A 16,424-nucleotide genomic window follows, 5' to 3' on the forward strand; every position below is an offset into this window, starting at 1 on the left:
CCTCCCTCCGCTGCGGCCTCTCCCGCCGCGGAGCACAGGCTCCGGACGCGCAGGCTCAGCGGCCATGGCTCACGGGCCCAGCCGCTCCGCGGCACGCCGGATCCTCCCGGACCGGGGCGCGAACCCGGTTCCCCTGCATCGGCAGGCGGATGCGCAACCACTGCGCCACCAGGGAAGCCCCTAGAAGTAACTTGAAAGCAAGAGTCCTTGGCCTCATTTCTGTAGCCCTGGAGGTTAGCCTTGTGTCTGGTAGAGAGAAGGTGTTGGATGATATTTGTGGAGTGAATGCATTTAAGCCGTTTTTTAAGGCTATCCCTATACTTAGCCTCTGCTCAGACTCATCTTTATTAAATTATTTATTCCTTTCGTCTTTGCCCTGCTGTTTCAAGAACTCTGATAAGACTTTTTAGAAATGAGTGGATTACAAGTAAGGAACATATACTAGTGACTTTAAATGAGGAAAAGAATAATTTTCAGATTCAGAATGATAGTCTTGCATATGTGGGCTACTGTAGTGAGTTATTTTTAATTCTAAGAGATTTAGTGCAGACCTTTGTGGCTAGTGATTGTTCTCGGTGAAGACTGCGAAGGCACTGTGTAAATACCCAGCACATTCTAAATGTGTGCAGAGTTACAGAGGGGGGACACACAAACTGTTTCCAGGCCTGGCCCCTCCCACGTCGCCCTCCCACCTGCAGGGACGTGGATGTCCCCGGTCCCAGGGAGGGTGTTGAAAGGAGGGACCCGGCGAGGAGCCAGGGGTCCGTGGTGGGTTGTGGGGAGGTTTGGAGCTTGTGTCAAGTTCTTCATTCAGTTGTCCCTTGAGCAGTGCAGGGGCTGGGGCACCGACACACCCCTCTTCCCACGTAGTTGAAAATCTCTATAACTTACAGACCGGGGTTGTTCAAGGGTTAACTGTATTTCTAGTTTCTTTTTCTTGTTTAGAAATGAGAATAGTACTTGTCAGCATCCTGCTTTACAAAGCCCTCTGAGCATTTTGAGATAATGGTTTTACAGTCTCCCCGGCTGAGGTGGCGTTCCTCTCCAATCCCCAGAATCATATCAAAGATAAAGAGTAAACTTAGGTCGTGTACGAGATCATCCACGCAGGCAGAACTAGGCTGAGGGAAAGTCTTTGTCTTTCAGAACTTTGTGCATCTCAGTCTTTGTTTGTGTTACCACAGGTTCAGAAGAGGAATTTCATAGAAAATATTATTCCAATTATCATCTCCCTGAAGTCTGTACTAGAGAAGAATAAGATCCCAGCTCTGCGGGAACTCATGCAGTATCTCAGGGTAAAGACGGCCTTGGGATTTGTGGTTGGTGCCACGCCCCCTTTGGTTACTCAGGATGTCCCGCAGTCCTGACCGTGGGTCCGTCCGGGCTCGAAGCTGTGCCCCAGGCCGGCCTTTGACTGGGGGGAAGACAGATTAACTCCGCAGGTTCCTCGGAAGCTGGTCCTGCCTTTTTCGGGCAGTTGAGTCTGTCCTTGCTGACAGTTACATTCAGTTTTGAAGCTTCTCAGCTGCGGCCACAAGCAGAGCCCTCGTCTTAGTTCACTCGCGTGGGATAAAGTGGAAATGCTCATCGTTTAATTCAGGACTCTTACCTCCAACGCTTTCTCTGGGTTCCCAGTCGGGAGATGCTGCCCAGAGCAGTGGCTTCGGGGCGTCCTGACCCTGGTCTATGCGGTGGGGCACGCGTACATGCAGAGCGTACATAAATGAGGCCTCAGGCCTCTCTGCAGAATCTTTCAGTTAGAAAGAAATGCAGCATTTTTTTCCTTTTTGTTTACACTGGGCTATTTTCTTCCTCAAAAAATGCTAAGCATCATTTTTTTCCAAAAAGGGCTCTGAAAGAATTAGATTGAATAATGATTTTTCAAATATCTCTTTATCCTACAGAAGTGAAGGTGGGAAAGACAGGCTGACTGTGGAGAAAATGAGGACTTCAGGTCTCATGTTTTTCTTGCCCTGCTAAACCTCAGAGAGGAATAAAAAGAGCTTAGGTCCTAGGTAGACTCCTTAAACACGTGAGGAAAGTAAGTCCCCGTTTCTGAGCACACACCGAGCACAGCCACACGGCTTTAACTGAGGAGGGTGGCACGGCTGCGTGTGGACCCCATCGGAGCAGCTCCCACAGTCCTCTCCTCCACCTGGGAGCCCTGGGGTGGCTGGAGGACTGGGCGGGTCTCATCCCCTAGTGGTTGGGGCCACGGTAGATCTTTTCTCCCTCCAACATGTTAGGGAAAATGGTTTCTTCCTTATGGCAGAGAGGCTGGGTCCTGGCATCCATCCTTAAGACCTGAGAGCATCCTTACCCTGATGTGCTCACAGCCTGTCAGGATGTACAGATGGCTCCAAGCCGCAGCTGCATCCCCTGAGAAAGCCAGTGTGGACAGCTCCCCATGGCCTGCTCCAGCCAGGACACTGTGTGTTGCCCGCTCCCCAACCTCTGGCTGGGATTCCTGAGGGGCTGCCTCGTGGCACCAGAAGACCCTTTGAACTGGTGGTGACCCAGAGCCGAGCCAGGCTGCCCAGATACACCTCCACCCCCATCCAGCTGTCAGGGCAGTTCTGTACCCTGTGAAGGGCTGCTTTAGGCTGAGATTGTGGGATTCCGGGTTACCTGGCAGATAAGCAGGAAGCGTCCAGGGGCTCAGGCCCCTGCTCGTATGGTCAGTACAGTGCAGCCGGCACTTCCTGGGGAAATACCGTCAAGTTCACTCGTCGGTCGACGTAGTGGAAACCTCCTGGTCTCGGCACGTGTCCTCAGTGCCGTTCCTGTTATTGATGACATCATGTGGGAGAGCTCATTCACTTATTCAAGAGAATGCTCACGGATGCCTTGGGTCTGTTTTAGGAGGTGATGCAGGACTACCGAGATGAAATCAAGGATTTCTTCGCGGTTGACAAGCAGCTGGCCTCAGAGCTCGAGTACGACATGAAACGGTACCAGGAGCAGCTGGCTCAGGAGCAGGAGCTGGCGAGGCAGGCCGATGCGGACAGGGCGGCCGCGAGCGCTGAGGGGGCGCAGGCCGGGCAGGTGGGTGGGCGGCCCCTCTCCAGTCTGCTCCCTGCCACCCGCCTCCCCAGCGTGTCCCAGCATGCACATGTGAGCGTGGTCATCTGAGTGAGGCCCTGGGGTGGCTGGAGGCCTGACGGTGGCTCAGTGTTCCCGTGTCCCGTGGACAGCATCGCCAAGGGCCTTCTCTCCGTCGCCCCCGCCCATCTGGAAAGTCACTGAGTCCCAGTGTGGGGAGCGTGCAAGTTCCCGGAGAGTGGGGACCCTGCTGAGGGCCCTTGCTCTTGGATGGCAGAGAACCTGACCTCCCCCGCAACCCCCTCGGGGTGCGCTGCTCTCCCAGAATCCCTGACAGCCCTGTGAGTGCCGTGCCAGGCGGCTGCCAGGGGCACGGGTCTGACACGGAACTGCTCAGAGAGTGTAAACATTTCTTGACGTTAAGTGTTGGAAGGTACATAGTGTTGATTTCTCTTCTGCAACAGGTGGTTCCAAGTTTGGAAATGCCAGCTCCTGCCGGCCGAGAAAATGGCACTGTGGGCACCGCCGCCAGCCAGCCGTCCACATCCAGGCCCCATGCTGCCCACACGCCTGCACCTCTGTCCCTGGACACCAGGCCACTGAAGAGGCTGGTGCCCAAAGCCAGGTGTGCAGGGCCAAGTCACCACGTCCCCAGAGGCACCTCCCAGGTCACCCCGAGCGTTGTTCGCGTGTTGGCGCAGATTGGGCCCGAGGGAGGATGAGGGCGCGTCTCGCCTCTGTGCTTCACTGTTGTCTTTGCGACGGCAGGCCTATGTCGCCGAGCACCGTCGCCATCCTGAATTCCGTCAAGAAGGCCGTGGAGTCGAGCGGCCGGCACCGCAGCCAGGGCGTGGGGCCGCCACCCTTCACCGTGTGTCCCAAGAGCCTAGGCGAGCCCACTGAGCGCGGTGAGTCCACCGGGCGGCTCCAGGGCTCTCGGAGACCTGGGCGCCCTTCTCCTTCCCCATCAAAGCATTTCTGTTTGTTGTCTTTAAACAAGGGACTTTGGGGACTTGGGGTCACAGGGAGTAAAACAATCCTGTTTATGATGGAGGATCTGGAGAACGGGGTGATGTGGAGACCCAGCCATAGCGGTGAGGTGTGTGTGTGGTTTTGTGTATGCAGTTGTGGTGGAGGTTGTGTGGCTTTGTAACTGTCCTGCACACGACCCCACGACCACAGCAACACGGGGAGGGCTGCTCGTCACCCTTCTGCAGTGCCTTGGCAGCCATGACGTGTTGCTCACCTGCCCGTTCCTGGAAATGTAGGTTTTCTCAACGCTTTGAAACAAATCACATCACAAAGAACATCGTGGAACATAACAGTCTTGTATGTGTGTGATCTTTAGGATTAACCCCCCTGAATGTCTTTAACCTCTTGATGGTCAAACTGTCGTCTCCAGTTCCCCTCAGTGACACCCCTGCCGTGGCCCATGAGAGCCCAGGTCCTACAGAGAAACACTGGTTTCATAATTTTCCACTTTCTCTGCTGAGCTTTATTTATAGACCAAAAATTTTCATTTTCATTTCCACTTGTTTGAATCCCAGTGAGAAAGGCCATTGTTTCTCGTGTTTGACATTTATTTGTATCTTTCTGAATTACCTCTTTAAAAGAACACTTTATTTGGGACGTTAAGCGTATTGTGTAGTTTGCAAGTGTTTTTTCTCATTGGAATGTTTTGTCTCTGGGGCTGTTTGGGTTTTCGGAGGGTTAACGCTCTCCCATTTCATTCCAGTGTCCTCGCAGGGCTTGGAGCAGGAGTCCAGCGGAGCTCTTGACCTCATAACTAAACGGGCGATCAGCACCCCTGACCGTAAGTGGTTTGCAGGGACGAGCCGTTCTCCTGTCTCTGCGGCAGGTAGCGCGTGTGCAGGGGTCGCAGCAGAGCTGCTTCAGCCGCGTCGCGGGGCATCAGGTCAGACTGGGCACAGCTGACCGCCGACCTCTTCCAGGTGCTTTTACACCTGGTGACTCCTCAGGTGGCCAGCACCTCAGGCCACCCGCTTCAGGGGCCAGGCGTCAGCGCTCGCGGCACCGCGCGTTACTGCGGGCTGACCGAGCGGGCTGAGGCCTCCCCTGCCGGCCGTGAAGAGAGCCTGTGTCCTCTCTCTCCCACTGGGAGGTTTTTCTAACGTCCCGTGCTTTTCTTCTATTTAAAAATAGAGGTGAGTTAGAAGTGTGGTTATTCTTATTACTTGTTTTACATAGCCTATTATCTCAGAACCCATAAAAACCATTATTTTGAGAAAATTGCTGCAGTATGAAGAAACTCTGCCTGTCCAGAGTCTGTAGTATGTTGGCAAGGCCCCGCCTGGCGTGGCCATGGGCCTCTGCCCATCTTCCGCCACCTGCCCCTGGCTCTGCATCCCAGGGTGGGCAGTCCTCCCAAGGGTGCAGGAGCCCCGCTCTCCTGGCGTCCGCGTCCTGGGGCCCCTCCCCTGGCCATCACCCCTTCACTTCCAGAAGAAGCCCCGTTTGACCCTCAGAGTGGATGAGGTGCCCCTGGCACCACACTTGCAAGTCCTTCACCATCCGTCTGGCTTTTTTTGGTAACTGCTCTCCACCATGTCCGGGGGTCTGTCCGGGCCTGGACGGCAAGGGCTGCAAGCCAGCGGGACAGGAGGGTAGGTGGGTGGCCGAGCCGGGCAAGGACCTGGGCGCTCCTGCCCCACTGCTCTCAGCACTGGTCCTATAGGCGTTGTTCCAGGAGGAAGGGCAGAAGCCGTCCCCGCGATGTCGAGGCCTCAGGGCACTGGGCCGTGGTGCAGTCGTGCTCCCTCAGCGAGCGCTTATCGGGCACCTGCTGCGTTCTTGCGCCTTGCCTGGTGGTTCTGCTACCTGTGAGCTCTTAGAATACTGAACGGACTAGAGATGATTGTCATCCAAGTCGTCCTTCTAAGGGAGATGAATGGATGAACAGAACTCCTACCCCACCCCTCCCCAGATGACGCCTGAATCGTGACAGCTCTTGTCATGAAGAGGGGGGGTAATTTGGGCTCCTGTGTGTCAAACGGGCTAATGTTATATATGTAAAAAGTCACCCTTTTTCAAGCAGAAGAGTGCGGTGTATGCTCTGTGCTCCTGTCCTGGCGGTTTGGTGCCAGATGCTGTGGGAGGGAGTGCATTTCCCGTCCTCTGCTTGTCCCCCAGTCCCTGCTCTGTCCTGGCCGCACGTGTCCCTCACAGGAGGCCCGGCTGCTGCCACTTGGATTTGCACTGGAAGTGAGACTACTTCTCAAGTCTCTTGAATGTAAAATTCCTGGGGCTCTCTCCTCACACTGAACCAGAAAGAAATGCTGGAAGGTTTCCTCCTAGCTCTCCCTCCTCTGAGAATTATCAGCTAACTTAAGAAGCCCACGTTCTGCCTTCTCTGGTTTATATACCGGTTCCATCACCACTTCTCAGGTGGGGTGACCATGGGGAAGTGGTTTCAGCTGCGCTCAGTGTGGACGTGGCATTTCTGCCGAGTGGAAATGAGGAATTTTCAGAGCCAGATTTTAACTGAAAATGGGGGCAGGTGGGGGGTAGCAAGTCCCTCTCAGGCTGTAAGTCGGTGGCGAAGGTGCTGCCGCCTGGACGCGCCAGGCTGTGCGGGGAGGGGGCTCGGAGCCCCTGGGGGCCCAGGGTCTGGACAGCAGCGGTGGAAACATACCCTGCTGCTGCCTGTTAAGGGGGCGCGAGAGGCTCCTGGGCCCACAGCACCACGGATGCACTGACAAGACGCTAGCCAGCCACAGCACAGGGGATGCCCAGAGCCTGGCCGTCCTGGCGCGTGCAGTGACAGCGTGCCTGCTGGGTACGAGGTGGGGGCATGTTGGGGGCAGTGGGGGCCAGGCCCCCTGAGCACGGAGCCACCGGGGTGCACACGTGGATCTGGGCACAGATTTGCCTCTGGGGATGGGGGGACCAAGGTAGTAAACAACAGTCGTGGTTCAGTGTTTTCAGCACTTACCTTGTACGAGTATTGTGTTAAGGACTTAACACAAGTGATCTCATTCAAACCTGGCAGTTCTGCTCAGGGAGGTGCATGTGTCTCCCCTTTAGAGATTAAGAAACTCGAGGTTCCCAGAGTAGCGCACACAACCGGTGGGACACAGAGCCCGAGTCTGATCAAGGTGGGAGGGGAGGTGGCAGGCAAGGGGACATCCGTGGTAGCAGCAGGGCTGCAGTGACCAGGGGGAGGGAGGGAGGGAGCAGGGCAGCATCTTCAGGGGACTCTGGAGCAGTGACAGGAAGAGCAGGGGGGGGGCTCTGCAGGGGGATCTGAGCTGCGGGTGGGGCCTCAGGCACGACAAGTGGCCAGCGCGAAGCCAAGGCTGTGTGCGCCGGTGCTCGGAGGGCAGTCCGGCCAGCGGTGTGGTCCTGCAGGGTGGCCCGATGACGGAGGCCAGGCTCGGGCACCACGTGGGTCTGGGTGGACCCGCAGCAAGACCCGCATCTGACCTCGCTCAGTTTCTCCCGAAGGCCTTCGCTAACCCTCCGCTGACTCTCCCCTCCACCCAGGGACCATCCAGAATGTCACGTTTGGAGCGGGACTCAGCTACATCAGCTCACCCCAGACACCCTTTCCCGTCAGAGGCCACTCCCCGCCGGCCAGGTCCACGAGCCGTGCCGGCACCCCAGGAAGTCTGGGGGTGTCGGAGGAGGCCCCGGGCCAGGGGGACAACATTCTTTGTTTGTCGCTGCCCGACATGCCGTAAGTTCCCCGGCCCCTGCCCAGAGGTGTTCCCGTTGGGGGGCGGGGGGCTGTCCCACCCCAGGTGACACGCCTATTCCCCCCAGGCCCCCGCAGCCCCCGCAGTGGAACGTGACATCTCCGGCCAGAGGAAAGGACAGCACAGCCCCCAGGAGGTCACGCCGCAAGGCCCCGCTGAAAACAGCCAACTGACCACTGTGCCCCTGGCCCCAGACGCTTCCACTGTGAGCAAAGGGCTCGCCTGTGAGTCCAGCGCCGCCCAGTTTCTCACCTGTTTGGTTGGTCAGCCTTTTCAGTTTCTCCTTATGAAATACCTGGTTAAAAAGTGTAAAATACTAGAGAAATGCCTCAGGCATATAATACTGTAACTTCACTCCAGGCGGAAGGAGGCTGCCAGAGGGCGGCTTCCCACTCTGCTTCTCCAGGGACCCTTGCTGGACTGGAGGTCCTGCTCTTGCAGAAAGGCCTCCTTCCCGGGTTCTCCCCACCGTGGTCTGTGACCCTCTTTTCCCGACTTCAGCCAACCTGTGTCATGTGCTAATTGTGTGCAATAAACCGAGAGATTCGTGAATTTAAAAAAAAACTGAAAATATCCAGTCCCTTCTCATAAGCGCTATTCTGGTCCTTAACACAATCCTTGAGCTTTCTCTTCTGTAAGTCAGGCTTCTGTTAGCTGGTTTCAGTTCCTTATACTAAGTACATAGTTTTCCGTATCTGATGTCAAAATCTTGATTGTAGTATTTTTTTTATTCTTATTTATAAATTGCAGACTTTTAAAGCTTTTTCAAATGAATAAAAGTTAAGTATGAGTACAGCCTTCAAGTATTTTTAGCACAGGGCTTTTATCGGTAGTCATCACTTAATTGACATAGTGGTTTAAGAACCCAAATCTTCCCCTTTAGGGAAAAAGGACGCAATCTGTCTTTAACGTCCAGGTCCTCTGCCCCTGCCTCTATCTGTCTCCTCACAGCAGACATCTTAGCATAGACTACAAGTCTCTGCTTAAGAAAACCCTCTGTGTTCCTTACCTGGAGCAACAGCAGCGCTGATGATATGCGTGTAGTCCGCTAAGGGCTGTTCCCGCGGGAGAGTGGCCTTAGGTTCCTCTGTTGGCGCCATCAGGTAACCTTAAAACATTTGTATGTGCATGTTTTGTCCAAGAATGACCAGAAAGAAATTTGGTTGGCTCACGTCTTAATCCCAGTTCTACAGAAGTAAAAGCACAGGGTTGCTGTTGGCATGTCCTGCACGTGACGGGGTGGTTGGATGAGAGGGTGGATGTCGTCATGACCCCCCAGCTCCCGTGTGTGAGTTGACACGCATGCATGGAGTCAGTCACAGGGCTGCCCCTAAGAGAACACCCTCACCTCCATCCAGCGCTTCAAACCTAGGGCCGTGCCTGACACGACACAGGAAGGAGAGAAATGAAGAGACTGAGCTGCTTTATTTTTTTTTAGAAGGTTTTATAAATGAAGTTTAAGAAATACCAACTCACAGGTGTGTTAGTAGCACAGATCTGTGGCACTGTGTACAGCTGCAGCCACACAAAGGCCCCAGCAGCCCATGTGGCCTCGCGTCTCCAGCAACGTTTACATCTTAAAATCACTCGATACTCCTTTTCTGTCTGCGTTTTTACAGTGACTGGGCAGCAACCTCCCAGACCCCACATTCACTCCTCTCTCCTCACATCAGAGCCAGGTCACGTGGCACCAGGGCGGAGGTTTTAGGGTACAAGAAGACTTCCCCATCACTATGACAACCGAGGAGGAGGCTGGAGCTGCCCCCACAGGCGGAAGGGCCCTACCCTTCTCCACCCAGAGGAGCTGAGGATGAAGGGACAGTCTTAGGTCTACGCTCTCAATACACAGATGGAAGAAGTCAGGCACCCCAGCGTGACGAGGTGCTGCCCTCTGCTGCTGCAAATACTCCATGACAGAGCATTCACACGACTCAGAAAAGAAAGGGCAACGGAAGTCTCGAGTATTCAAGTAAGACACTGGAAGTTTCATCCCAAGATGACTAAGTTCTTCTACATAAAAACCATCATCCTGTAACACAGAGTCGGAGGCATCCTTCTGAGAAGCTCCTTGCTCCCAAGGGCTTCACACTGAGTTAACACAGCAGCGTGTCTGAGGCTAAGAACAAAGGGTGCTGTTCCTGATGCCCCCACAAAGCAGGCAGCCTGTGGGGCACGATCAGGAAGTTGCCTTTGACTCAGGCACACACTTTGCCCATCGTCAGTCGGACCATCGCCCGGCCACCCCTCCTGCTGTTCTTCAGAGGCTGGCCTCGCGGCCCTGCAGAACAGCTTCCTGTGAGGCGAGACAGAACCTGCGCTGTCTTTATGGCAAAGAGGGACAGTAGGGTTCATTGTCTTTAAAAAAATATAAATGTAGTTAACAGATTTGATTTCAAAACTGCCTTTGGCCCTGGACCGTCGTATGAACTACACAAGTAAGTAAAATGAATTTAAAAGCCAGACAGCAGGGCTGCTATTTCCTGAGCCATCTTCAGCCAAAAACCTCTGTCCCAGGGAAGCCAGTCTGGGGTGCCACACCGAGGACCCTGCCCTTGCTGCCATCCTGGGTTGACCCACGTGGTACGTGAATGGCGCCCTTGGGTGGGGCTGATCCATGCACGGCCAGCGTCGGACAAGGGTGGGCGGGCTGGCCTGGAGTCAGGAGCCAACACCACTCCGAGCAGGTGTGCGGCCCGACCCCGGGCCCCAACCAGCACGGTCTGCACACTGCGTCTGTGGGTCTGGGGCAGAGGTGGTCTGAGTAGCCCAAGGAAGAGGCGGCCTGAAGCCAACTCGGAAGCCCCTCATGTCTCTTCTGGAGAGATGCAAACAGACCAAGACAATTCTCAACTGGAATTCTCTTAAAGGTTTCCTAAGCACAAGGAACACTCAGTGGTGTTTCCAATTGAACAGGAGCAGCTTGGGCTCCTGCCTTAAGTTGAACTTTAAAAAAAAAAGAGGTTATTTAACATTGTATGACAACTTATTTACAGTTTAAATAGAAATTTTCAATAATCAAAATACATCTTTAGCAAAAATTTAGAATGTAAAATTTTATAAAATACCCATAGAAAAGCAGAACATTGTATCAGTACCATTTCAGATTTAGCATAAGATGAAGGTCTTCCTTCAACACTGGGACCCTCCGTGGATGAGCAGGGTTCCTACAGGTAAGAAGATACCCTCCTTCTAACAAGCAATTTACCTTCCTGATTTGGACTGTTGTTATAAAATGCTGACCCAAAAAGGTTCCCCAAGATGGACACTAGGACAGTGACAGCAAAGCCTCAGGACGAAGTGGCCTGACCACCTGGCCGCCGGCTTACGGGCCACCGTGAAGCCAGGTCACTGCAGCTGAGGCTCATGCCTTGACCCCTCTGCCGGCACCACCTGCCACGGGGCAGATCACCGCGCCTCCCGGGCCCTTGGCGCCTGCCCTGAGGCCACCCAGGCCCCGATGGGGTCGGCCTCGAGAACCTGGTCACTTTTTGGCCTTGTGACTGTGCCCATCTTGAGGAAAACTCTTTTATTTGTGTGGCTTGTTAAAAAGTAAGAAAGGAGTAGCGGTCAACTTTGGCCAAAACAAAAAGCTTTCGTGCGCGTGTCCAGCCCCGTCTGGCTCCCCTCGCGGGGCTGCTCCCAGCAGGGTCCCCCGTGGAGGTATCCACGTGTGTGTGCGGCCGTACTGCCGTCTAGATCACGAACGAGGACTTGTGTCTGAAGTCGCCCTGCAAGGCCAACACCGGGTTAGAGGGCGACCCGCGGCCACGCAGGGCCCAGCTTGCGGTGGGAAGGGAGCCTGACACCGGTTCCCCACAGCGTGCTCTGAGGAGAGGCCGCGAGGCCTGTGGACTGAGTGCCCCACGAGCGCACAGCCAGAGGAAGGGCTGAGGTCTCGCGCTTTGGACGTGACTCAGAAATCTCTTCTACAGACCTGCGTGGTTCTCAGGGGAATGTCATCTTCCCTGCTCGGGACACTGCAGCCTCTAGGCTGCCTTACCTCCTCGTCTGTCCTGATGTAGTTAACTCCATCCGGCTTCCCTGGGTTCTTGTAGCTGAAACAGAGGAGGGAGAGCCGAGTGACCACCGGTGGACCACAGAAACGCCCACTGGAACTTTGTTCACGTAGGACAGGCTCACCTTTCCCCGTTGTGCTTATTGTTGATGAAGTAGCCACGTCTGTAAGCACAGCAGATGCCCACTGTGATCAGGGCCAGTACAGTCAGGACAACCAGGACTCCCCCAATAATCCCGCCGATGTTGAGGTCATCTGGAGAAGAGGAGGGGCCAGAAGACGCGGCCTGCTGCCCCTGCCCCTCCCGGCCTGGAGCACCTCCGCCCACAGGCCATGACACCCACCCGCTGCACCAAAGCCGCGTGGCACTGCCTGCGGGGCATAACAATCCTCTGGGGACATTATTGCTGGACGACATGGTTGCATGACAGAGCTAGGAGACAGAGCTAGGAGCCAGAGTCCTAAGGAAGAAAAAGTTCCGAAACTTCTAGGGCTGCCCTTTGCTGCGGATTGTTTTTAAAGGGGCAAATACGAGGTGCAGACGTGGCCTCGCGGCCACCAGCCATCCCACGGGAGACCCTCAGCTGCGTTCTCTCGTTTCAGTATGGGGCCCTAAAAATGCAACAGAAACTACACGGGGTGTAGTGACCAAAGCCATCTAACTCAGAAGCTGCTGAAATTCTCCCGCGTCTAGTACAGTGTTCTTGAATGTGAGTGCACTGTTATTTAAAAATAAGTCCATTTGAAATTTTGATTTCATAATGTCGGTTCCCAAGCTCTATCCGTAGAGTCCAGAGGTCTGGGGCAAAGCCCAGGAATCTTCCTCCTGCCGAGAGCAGCTTCCCAAATCTGACAGCAGCCAGAAGAGTCGCCTGGAGGCTGACTCCACAGGTGAGGGTGGGCCCCGAAATCTAACCCCGTCCTGCCCTCAACCCCGCCCCCCCGAGAGCCAACACCCCCAGAGAAAGAAGCACCCGAACAGGGTAGAATTACTGGGGCTAAACCCTGGGTTTCAGCTTACTGCAAAACGGTTAAACTTGATACATTTCCAGAGAACCTTGTGTCTCGATAATTCTATCAGTTACCAAAGAAACGGAGTTCATGAAACGTCGTTAAGAGTTACATGATGAGGAGAGGACCTGCGTGTCAGTCCTTCAGCTGCTCCTTGGTGCGTCCTGGCCTCCTCCCACCGGACCCGGGTGGAGCCCATGTGCCGCGCAGAGGGGTCACAGCTGAGGGGCACCAGCAGGCGTGACCGTGCCATCCACCCGCTGGCCTGCAGGGCAAGGCTCGGCAGAGACACTCACACACTTCCATGTCCTGCTCCTCGCAGCGGGCCGAGCCCGCATCGTTGGACGCGATGCAGTAGTACTGGCCCGAGTCCTCCTTGTGGATGGCACTGAACACCTGTTTGGGGACCGGGAGTGAACAGGGACCCGACAACAGGGCTCGGTGCACAGTGAGCCCCCTCCGTGCCAGGGGCACCAGAGCCGGCGGCAGCCGGGCTTCACGTGCACACGACCCCAACCCGCTGCCTCCTCACTCCCCACCACAGGGTCGTCCACGAACATCTGTGTGTCTCTAGAAGGACTTTTTAAAGTCGTGCCCACGACACCACGACCGTGCTGAAGGCAGCCAGCAGTTCCTCAACGTCAGACGTGCGGCCAAGGAGCAAGTCCCAGCTGCCTCCGGACTCTGCCCCGAGGACAGCACCGGCCAGGCCACCTACACCCTCCTCAGTCACTGTCCCCCTTCAGCTCTGCCCCCTTTCCTTGGCCCCCTTGCAACTTTTCTGTCTATAAAGGGAGGGCAGGGTCCCCGACGTGCGGGGTTCGAAGCTGCCGTCTCGTGAAGTTTACTGTCTCTTAATAACCGCTCTTCCCATGACACAGACGTGCGCACCCACCCCTCTTCGGAGAGACCTTACCAGAGTGCCCGTGTCAGGACTGAAGAGGAAAGAGGAGTTTCGGAACCGGGGGTTGGCCCTGGAATCTGTGGGCAGCGGCACGTCGTTGCGGTACCAGCTGTAGTGAGGCCGGGGGTAGCCCTCGCCCTCCTGGCAGGTCAGCGTGGCCGCCTTGCCCACAGGCACGGCCCTCGGCACCCTGCACACTGGGGGCACCGGCTTCACTGCAGGAGAAGCATGGCAGGGATAACGGTCAGCACCAGGGCCCTGTTCTTACCACAGCCCACGATGAACCTGCTCCAAAAACGAGAGCGCCAGCCAGGCTCCAGACACCGCGTCGCGGGAAGGCCCGCTCCCCCGCAGCTCGCGCCGCCTGTGGTTGCCCCCCTAGGTGGCCCCCCGGCGTTCCCAGTGCCTCCACCCCCTCTAGCAGGTGGACAGAAGAGGCAGAAGCTCCCCTTCTCTCACCTCCAACCCAACGCAGGCAGCCTGAGCTCCCCCTTCCCCGCCCTGCCAAGCGCCACACCCCTGGGGACGTGACCGTAGAAGCAAAGGAAGGAAGGAAGCTGGTCTTCTCCCCACAGGCAGGCGTGTGAGCCGAGGGCAGGGGCCGCCACCCCACGTGCACCCGCACCTTGCACAGTTAACTCGATGACAATCTCATCAATCTCCTTGCGGTCGTGCCGAGCAACCACCTCACAGCGGTAAAGGGCTGAGTCCGTCCGGGTCACATTCCAGATCTTCAGAGAGGTTTTCCCCAGCAGTTCTGCACGGCCGGCCAGGTCTCCTGTACAGGAGAAGACAGGGCACTGAGGGGCTCTTTACAGACAGCTCTGCCGCTTGAAGGAGGAGGTTCCGGGGCCATCTCTGGTGCCTCGGCAGGAAAACTGCAACTGGCTCGTCTCCGTTCCTGTGAGAACGCCGAGCACCAAGGGAGCGCCTGGGCTGTTAAGAGGACTTGGCCATGTGTCTCTGTTGTTAAGGCAAGGGCCTCCTTTCCTTTTCATCATTCCCAGAAAGGGTTCCCCATTAAAAGAGAAAACAAGTCAAACAACATTGAAAGACCAGCAGCATTCCACAAATGGTGCTGGGACAACTGGGTACCCCCATGCAAGAGAACGACATGGACCTGTACCTCACACCACACACAACACAAACCTTACTGCCCAAGCTGAAACTGTGAAACCCTTAGGAAAAAACAGAGACATGAATAACCATGACCTTGGATTAGACAGTGATCTCTTAGGTCACCAAAAACACAAGCCCACACACACACCAAGTTATATCAGCCTTCACAAGCCTTTCATAAAAAATTAAAATCTTTTGTGCTTCAAAGGACAGAAGCAAGTAAGAAGACAATCCGCTGACTGGGAGAAAATCATATATCTGATAAAGGACTAGTAAACAGAACGTATGAAAATTCACAATTCAACAAAATAAACAACCTAATTAAAAATGGACAAAGGATTTGAATAGACATTTCTCCAGAAAGATACACAAATAGCCAATAAGCACATGAAAAGATTCTCAACATCATTAGCTGTCAGGGAAAGGCAAATCAGAACCACGAGATACCACTTCACACCCCCTAGGATGACTGGGATCAAAACAATGGATAATCGCAAGCGTTACCGAGGATGTGGGGAAACACACAGCCACGGGAACGTAAAATTGTCCAGCCACTGTGGAAAAGTTTGGCAGTTTCTTAAAAAACTAAACATGTGTCACCATATGACCCACAATTGTACTCCTGCTCATTATCCCCAAGAAGTGAAAAATTACGTTTGCACAAAAACCTGTACAGTATTTATGAACATTAATAGTCAAAAAAATGGAAACAACCCAAATGTACAACAGTTGATGAAATGCATTAAAAATGTGGCATATCTATAATGGAATATTATTCATCGATATAAAGAAGAACAGGGACTTCCCTGGTGGTCCAGGGAAGAATCCGCCTTCCAATGCAAGGGACACAGGTTCAATCTCTGGTCAGGGAACTAAGATCCCACATGCCGCGGGGCAATTAAGCCTGCGCGCTCTAGAGCCCGTGTGCCACAACTAAAGATCCCACATGCCACGATGAATATCCCACGTGCTGCAACTCAGACCCGACAAGGCCAAATAAATTTTTTTTTTTAAAAAAAGAACAACAAAGTACAGACACTTGCTACAACATGGATGAACCTTGAAAACGATACACTAAGTGAAAGAAGCCAGGACCAAATATTGTATGATTCCATTTATAGGAAGCGTCCAGAACAGGCAAATCCACAGAGACAAAGTGGATTAGTGGCTGCCAGGTCGGGGAAGAAGGGATGGACACGGTTTCTTTTGGGGGTGGGGATGTGCTGGAATCTGACAGTGACAGCCACACGTCTTTGCTGAATGTACTAACCACCAACTACACGCTTCAAAACAGTAAGTTTCATGCTATGTGAATTACTGTGTCTCAATTAAAACTTTTCTGTGTGTGTGTATATGTGTTACGCGGGCCTCTCAGTTGTGGCCTCTCCCGTTGCGGAGCACAGGCTCCGGACGCGCAGGCTCAGCGGCCACGGCTTACGGGCCCAGCGGCTCCACGGCATGGGGGATCTTCCCGGACCAGGGCACGAACCCGCGTCCCCTGCATCGGCAGGCGGACTCTCAACCACTGCGCCACCAGGGAAGCCCCTCAATTAAAACATTTTTAGAGCATAAAGGACACAGTAACTTTTACAAAGGACCCGGGCACTGACAAATGGGG

At 54.6% G+C, this 16,424-nt stretch overlaps 2 protein-coding genes across 4 annotated transcripts in view; one reads left to right on the forward strand and one right to left on the reverse strand.

Moving 5' to 3' along the window:
- The window catches only part of NCAPD3 (non-SMC condensin II complex subunit D3), a 65,057-nt gene extending 55,272 nt beyond the window's left edge, over positions 1-9,785 (forward strand). For both annotated transcript variants that reach the window (XM_024131187.3, XM_055091671.1), the window contains 8 exons: positions 1,185-1,295; positions 2,863-3,045; positions 3,507-3,667; positions 3,811-3,950; positions 4,778-4,855; positions 7,546-7,738; positions 7,825-8,860; positions 9,377-9,785. In XM_024131187.3, coding sequence (XP_023986955.1) covers positions 1,185-1,295; positions 2,863-3,045; positions 3,507-3,667; positions 3,811-3,950; positions 4,778-4,855; positions 7,546-7,738; positions 7,825-7,930 — 972 coding nt within the window. In that variant the 3' untranslated portion in view covers positions 7,931-8,860; positions 9,377-9,785. The remainder of the gene's footprint in view (positions 1-1,184; positions 1,296-2,862; positions 3,046-3,506; positions 3,668-3,810; positions 3,951-4,777; positions 4,856-7,545; positions 7,739-7,824; positions 8,861-9,376) is intronic.
- Positions 9,786-9,882: 97 nt separating this feature from the next.
- The window catches only part of JAM3 (junctional adhesion molecule 3), a 60,670-nt gene continuing 54,128 nt past the window's right edge, over positions 9,883-16,424 (reverse strand). The window contains exons 4-9 of one of the 2 annotated variants that reach the window (XM_007104062.4): positions 14,313-14,465; positions 13,700-13,902; positions 13,080-13,179; positions 11,898-12,027; positions 11,758-11,812; positions 9,883-11,485 (exon numbers count right to left, since the gene is read on the reverse strand). In XM_007104062.4, coding sequence (XP_007104124.1) covers positions 11,450-11,485; positions 11,758-11,812; positions 11,898-12,027; positions 13,080-13,179; positions 13,700-13,902; positions 14,313-14,465 — 677 coding nt within the window. In that variant the 3' untranslated portion in view covers positions 9,883-11,449. Of the gene's footprint in view, positions 11,813-11,897; positions 12,028-13,079; positions 13,180-13,699; positions 13,903-14,312; positions 14,466-16,424 lie in introns of both variants that reach the window. The other variant, XM_007104061.2, reaches the window with a different exon arrangement.

This window comes from Physeter macrocephalus, chromosome 16, assembly GCF_002837175.3.
Source record: "Physeter macrocephalus isolate SW-GA chromosome 16, ASM283717v5, whole genome shotgun sequence".
Taxonomy (NCBI): Eukaryota; Metazoa; Chordata; class Mammalia; order Artiodactyla; family Physeteridae; genus Physeter; species Physeter macrocephalus.